The sequence below is a fragment of the Oryzias latipes genome, chromosome 7 (genome assembly GCF_002234675.1).
Source record: "Oryzias latipes chromosome 7, ASM223467v1".
NCBI lineage: Eukaryota > Metazoa > Chordata > Actinopteri > Beloniformes > Adrianichthyidae > Oryzias > Oryzias latipes.
In genome coordinates, this window is record NC_019865.2 from 10,993,662 (window position 1) to 11,000,387 (window position 6,726).

A 6,726-nucleotide genomic window follows, 5' to 3' on the forward strand; every position below is an offset into this window, starting at 1 on the left:
ATATAAGAAAGAATATAGGTATTTGTGGCGTGGTTTTCTATACATCTGTAAGTGCATTTTGTTATTTTATTTATTTTTTTGACAAATTCCCTGATGTCCTTTATGTTTAGAAACTGAACTCTCAATTTCAAAAGCTCTTTTCAAATAGCAAAGAGATTTGTTATTGAATATCAGTTTGAATGATGGATGAAAAATATCAAGTTAATGGCACTTTTTTATGCAAGAAGGAAACGTAATCATCAATTTTTCCACCACAGCTGTGGGGGCGCACAACAAAAAATGTGCAAGAAGTGGAGCCAAAAAAAAAAACATAGAAGAAGAGGCGAGTTGAGGAAGAGGCGTTGAAAGGTAAATTGAAAGCAGAAATGGCGCGGTAAGCTAACGCCGTGACTCTAGCGCTGGCAGGCCGCGGAGGACGCCTCCAGCTCGGATCGACAGCTTCGCTCTAGCGGGGAACAATTGTGGATTCGCCTACAAACAGCGGGAGAGTCGGCGGCCTCCAGCTCACACCGACCCTGCCGTTGTTTGTTCCCCAGGTTCCACTTCACAACACTGTCAGACCCGTCCGCTTCTCTGTGGAGTTCGCTTTCATCCTAAACAGAACCCGCTGCTCTGAAAGCATGGGAGATGTCCTCCAACGGGAAGATCATACCTCACACTCCTCTGGCCGTAGACTTCTGGCACGTGCGGAAGTGTCCGAGCGCGCGGCTGTTCTTCCTGTCTCACATGCACGCGGACCACACGGTGGGTCTGACCTCCACCTGGAGCGGCCGGCCCATCTACTGCTCCCCGGTCACCGCCAAACTGCTCCACCTCAAGCTGAAGGTGAAAGCATGTTGCCTTAAACCTCCAATGATGAACATCTGGTGGTTTACAGTGTTTGTTTTTGTTGTTTTCAATTATTTATTTGAATTTCTATAAATCAAGAAAAACAAAATATCTTATAGAAGGTCGTATGAAACTAAGTGAACAGAAAGAAAGAAACATATTTGTCTGCCCCCGTTCGTGTAACTTATCAGTCAAAAACTAAAACATGGAGATGAGATTTATTTGAATTATCAGTTAAGTTTTTGGTTTGAATTCAGAAACTGAAGTGTGGAGATTGTCAGTGTAATAAAGTTTCTGATGCATACAGTATTTTTTTTTAATAAACTATTATTTTTAGAAATAGGTCAATGCAAATACACGTTAAAAATATATATCTTTTTTTGTCTGTATGCATCAATGGGGCATGAAAAATACAAAGAAGACACATATCTAAATACTTTCCCCATGAATATTTGACAACTGTTTGAATAAATGTGTTTTTGTTTGTGTGCTCAGGTTAAAGAGCAATGGATTCATCCTCTGGAGATCGGGGAACAGAACCTGCTCCCATTGGATGACATAGGCAAGGAGACGCTCACGGTCACCCTGATCGATGCAAACCACTGTCCAGGCGCTGTCATGTTTCTGTTCCAGGGCTACTTTGGCTCAATCCTGTACACAGGTCAGCTGCTTCTTCTGTCAGTTATTCGGTTTAATGCAATACTAAGAAGTAGGGCAGCACGATATAAGGAGAACTTGCAATCTGTGCGATATCAGTGATAAATATGAGTCAACGTATATTAAATTACACTCCAAATGACCCTTGCCTACATAGGAGGCGAACATCTAATATAAAAGGGCTCCACCCGATTAGTCAACAACGGGGAGGGTGTCCACCTAAATGGTCAAATGCATAAAGGGATTTATTTGATTTGTTAAATACTTCGAGCTGCTAATAGATTGTTTTAGCACACTGAAAATAAGCATTTATTGCAATTTTCGCCAACTTTTGCGATATGGAAATTGCACAGCTTGATATCGCGATAACGATAAATTTGCGATTTATTGTTCAGTCCTACTAAGAAGATTAACCTTTAGTCTGGATGTTCTTCATTTCAGGTGACTTCAGATATTCCCCTTCAATGCTCCGTGAGCCATGTTTGAAGAACAACATTACTATAGACGTTCTGTACCTGGATGATACCAACTGTGACCCCAACCGCACGCTGCCTTCTAGGCAGAAAGCAACTCAACAAATCAAGGAGATCATCCGCAGCCATCCTGACCACAATGTCGTGATAGGTGAGTTCATGCAAACCAAACCTTTTTCCCCTGCTGTCCAACCAAACTAATAACAGGCATAATGTGAATAGGAATGTGTATCAGAAAGCTCTGCATTGCTGACAGCTGCTGCTTACAACAAACACCCCATCTGAAAACAGTTTTGATAAAACTTCACACTAATCATCATCAGATGCTTCCAGAAAGTGAGATTTGAATATTTTATGCATATTTATGCAAGTTTACAGGTATGGAACAATATAACTGACGTGTTTGGGGGATTGAGATGTTTTATATTTTTCACAGCAACTTTTGACATCATGGTGATAAACCTTTAATTGTGCTTGCTGAAAATTGGCAGCAGACAAAAAACAAACCAATTCAGTAGGGCTGCACGATATTAGGAAACCTGCGATATGCGATATTAGTGATCAATATTGCGATGACGATATAACTTGAACAAATACCAAAAACAACAAAAACGTTTCCAATTCACTGCAAAAATGTATTTAAATAAGAGTCAAAATACCTTAAATTATTCTCCAAATTACCCTTGTCTAATTCGGAGAGCCACATATAAATAAAAGCTCCATCTGATTGGTCAAATGCATAAAGGCATTTATTCAATTCATTAAATAGTTCAAGTTGCCATAAGATTGTTTTAGCACATTTAAGGTTTACCATTTATTGCGATTTTTTCCAACTTTTTTTGGATGTTGCGCAGCTTGAAATCGCGATAAAGATAAATTTGCGATTAATTGTGCCTACAATTCAGTATGTCGTATGTAAATAGGGAAATATGTAATTTAATCAAAAGATTCAATTGTAATGACGGATTTCGCTATTAAATACAAACCTAAATTTAAATTCAATGTCACACTCCCAGAAGCATGAAGATAATATTGGTTATGGTACCACTCCAATCATCTTTTGATCTATTGTAAGAAATATTCCCAGTGGTCCTGACAATTGTTGTTAATTATGATTGTCCTTTTCTAGCCAGAATCAAAAATCCTGTGTTGTTTTCTAGGAAATAGTTTCCGCAGAGCAACAGTAGTTCATTAGAAATTGAAGTAATTGAGTGAACCAATCCCCTTTTCCCATCATCCATCCGTTTACATGCTCTCCCGCTAGCTTACAGCCTCTTACAACCCCAACATAACATTGGTAATGCAAAAAAAATGGCGAGAAATATTGCAGCTATCCAGCCGTACAGTTTTGAGCGAGATAGCAGCTCAGACGAGGAAAACAAAGGCGTACGTGGACCTAGTCGTCTACGGGTGGATGCATCAGAATGGAGCGGAGCAGGGAGCTCGTGGTTCACCGATTGTAGCACCAATGTCACAGCCTTTTTCCGGCATTTTTACTGTCAGATGCCTTTTTCCTCTGCTCCTGATTGACGACAATTTGAACAAAAAAATACTCAGAAATGGAATTTTGAGCTTAACTTTGATTATACATGCCCTCCATCATCAGAAAAAAATGCTACAAGAACACGTTAAAAACATCAAACATAGTTTTCATTGAAGTGGGCGTTAATCATGTGTGGGTAAGTGCAACACACCATTTAAAAGTTAATATTGTGCATAACAAGCTCAGCAAACACGATACTTGTCCTTTTAACTTTATTTATAATATAATTGTGACAGTAGGAGCATTCTGCTGCCTCTTAATTTGTAGCTCTAAGTTCTTCTGCTTAACAGACTCGCCTTCCACACTGTGTTCACTGGAAGCATCATTTACTCTCCTCAGCAGGAGAGAGTTCTCTCTAAACCATATATATCTGCACCCCAGCGTGCTCTATTAAATCCAGACATTAACCATCGGGTCATGTTAATGCTTCATTACAAATCAAAGACCATTTTTCCTTTTAAAGTTAATACAACAAAATGTAAAGGAGGGCAAACCTAAATCCACCCACCCGCTCCAGTATGTACTTGCAGTATTAAATCGACATTGTTTTTACTCTTTTTGTAGGCCTGTATACTCTGGGTAAGGAGTCCCTTCTTTTGGAGCTTGCCAAAGAGTTTCAAACCTGGGTTGAGGTGAGTTATGACAGAATGGAAACCCTCAAAGTTTTGGAGCTGCCAGACGTCTTCACCACTGAGCAAGGCACCGGCCGCTTCAGAGTTGTGGATCATTCAGAGATTACCTCTGCATCGTTGCAGGACTGGAACAATGAACAGCCCACTTTGGCAATTTTGCCCACCAGCAGACCCCTGATCTCCTACCACCCCAGTGTTCATGTAGTTCCTTATTCGGACCACTCCTCCTACCAGGAGGTTGTGGATTTTGTCTCTACACTTAAGCCAATGTCCCTCATACCCATTGTAAGAAATCACTTACCTGGAAGTCTGCTGGCACTAGTGCCGCACAAAAAGTGTTGTGAAATATTTATACCCGAATCAGTGCGGCACTACATGTTAAGACAGCCCGAGAGAGAGCTCAGCTCTTCAACAAACACCTTCCTTCGCCGCACACACCTCAGAGCCCCAACTCCCAGAGGAGTGGTCTTCGATTCTCCGTTGAAGGGATCCAGGCAGGCTTGTCAAGACATCTGGGAGGCAGATAGCTTGGAGAAGACTGGTTCTGAAGGGGAAATGGACTCGGAAAGTAGCGAAAGAGACTCTGACTGTGTCGTGTTGGATCCGAGCATAAGACTCATCCCTGACGTAAGCACTGAAGGAGCTGAAGATTCATGGAACCTCAGTGTTGTTCACACAGTGTCTGAAGACACGGTGATGGCAAAGTCTGTGCCTCTCTGTGAATTCACTCAAAGCAATGCTGCTCAAACTGAGATTTCTGCCAGCACCAATGTCAGCTTGAAGTCTCTCCCCATCACGAAACACCAATTTAAAGCTAAATCTAAAGTCTTTAGCTACAAAAGAGGACATAAAGCTGTTCAGAGCAGCCCAGCACTGTCAGATGTGGATAACCTGAGCTTGCACAGTGGGAATGACTCTGTGATTTTGTTTCATAGCAGCCATGATGGCACCTCCTGCACTTCGTCCAGCTCCTCCACGGGCCTGCGTGAGCAGATAGAGAAACTTGAGAACAGGCTTCTGGAATGTCTCCCCTTCACAGAGAAAGACCTGAGGCACACAGGCCTCTTGTCTCAGAGCTTCATCAAGATGTTCTCCTTCTCCCCTTTGAAATATTCAGAAGAGGATGATCTCTAACAAATACTGTGATTGAGCATTTTATGTTGCCTTCTGTTTAAAACCCTTTTGTGTCTCTTGAGTTGAAAAGTGCACCTTAAAGCTTTACTTTTTTACCATAATTGTTTGATTTTTGATTTTAGTTTTCTGGAGTTGCACCTTTGTCTGATCCTGGCTATAAAACATGCTGCATAAAGAGTTTCTTTGTTGAATAATTAAGAAGCAATTTTAGTTTTTGTAGCAAAAAAAAGCCTAAAAAAACAGATGTGGTCAAAATAATGAGCACAATTTTAAGTAGTAATGTATGAAGTTGAAGGCAGCTTCCCTGTGGTCTGTGTGGACTTACTGCATCAAGCCTTCCTTCTCTCTGAGTCATGCACAGCTTGACCCTGCAGCTGTTGAGGAGACCCAGCTCCTCTCATCCATTGTCCTCACCTCAAGGTTGATCTGCAGGATACAGATACATCTTTGTCAAATCTTACAGTTTTCACCTTTTTTTGTATAAACCTTTAAGTTTCATCTTTTCTTTTGTCTTTCTGATTGTAAAATGTAATAAAAGCTTTATTATTTTATTTATTTTGTAAGTTGGAAAGCCATTCTGAGTTAAAAATCCAACCTATGAATTTTTTTTTTCTTTGCACTTACATTGTCATTTAATTGCATTAAAGCTAGAACAGTGTTGTTCACACCTAAATGTGTTACTGTTTGACTGTGCTAACTGTGGTATTGCCTTCAACTTAGTCATGTTGTAGCTTTTGTTTCATTATCAACACTAAAGGTTTGCTATAATTTTGTGGTAATCCCTTTAATAGTTAACAGTATTAATTAACTTAAAAAGTTGTAATCAAATTATTGCCTCATGAATCTAATCCTGCAATTCCTATGTGTTGTGTTTTTATATTAATTTTTCACATGATTTGTACTAAATATGTGAACCAGAGGAATGGAAGTACACAAACATACTCTGAATGGAATTACATTCGAGCTTTACAACATTGTTGCACCTTCTGGTTTTCATTCAAATTTTCTTTGTAGTTGCAGTAAACAACTTAAGTAACCAGAATCACATCCATAATACAGTATTTATATATCAGCACCATTAAAACCTGCACAATAAAGTTGTAGATTACATCTTTGTGATTTTGTGCTGTTGTGTTGAACTCAAATTCCAGGTACCTTTGAAGACCCACTCCAAAGAAAATTGTGTTTTTGCCGTTTTAAACATGTTCTTGTAGCATTTTACTCATGATAGGAGGACATGTATGAACAATGAAGCTTAAAATGTGTTTATTTCTTTATCCAAAAATTGTTAATCAGGCGCAGGCAAAAAATGGCTGTTGGAAAAAGCCTTTGAAAGTGACATAAGTGCCAGAGTCAGCGGGCCACAAGCTCCTTGCTCCGTAGCATTCTGATGCAACTTGCAGACAAATATCCATGCATGTCTTTGTTTTCCTCGTCCGAACTGCATCTGGCTCAAAAC

At 39.9% G+C, this 6,726-nt stretch overlaps 1 protein-coding gene across 2 annotated transcripts; it reads left to right on the plus strand.

The window, feature by feature from the left end:
* Window positions 1–261: 261 nt before the first annotated feature.
* On the plus strand, window positions 262–6,377 carry dclre1b (DNA cross-link repair 1B). 2 transcript variants are annotated; one of them, XM_011477032.3, is made up of 5 exons: window positions 262–348; window positions 537–825; window positions 1,324–1,489; window positions 1,927–2,109; window positions 4,066–6,377. In XM_011477032.3, exons 2-5 carry the CDS (start codon window positions 628–630, stop codon window positions 5,265–5,267), a joined length of 1,749 nt encoding a protein of 582 aa, XP_011475334.1. In that variant the 5' UTR covers window positions 262–348; window positions 537–627; the 3' UTR covers window positions 5,268–6,377. The 2 variants fall into 2 exon arrangements, with proteins under 2 accessions (XP_011475334.1, XP_004070730.1); XM_004070682.4 differs by having other exon boundaries at window positions 328–825.
* The last annotated feature ends 349 nt before the right edge of the window (window positions 6,378–6,726 follow it).

What these genes read in the sequence shown, in the direction of transcription:
- dclre1b (XM_011477032.3), top strand. Translation starts at nt 628, where the DNA reads ATGTCCTCCAACGGGAAGATCATACCTCACACTCCTCTGGCCGTAGAC. An exon ending in TGCTCCACCTCAAGCTGAAG is followed by an intron (nt 826 to 1,323) that starts GTGAAAGCATGT and finishes TTGTGTGCTCAG; the next exon opens with GTTAAAGAGCAATGGATTCA. An exon ending in TGACCACAATGTCGTGATAG is followed by an intron (nt 2,110 to 4,065) that starts GTGAGTTCATGC and finishes CTCTTTTTGTAG; the next exon opens with GCCTGTATACTCTGGGTAAG.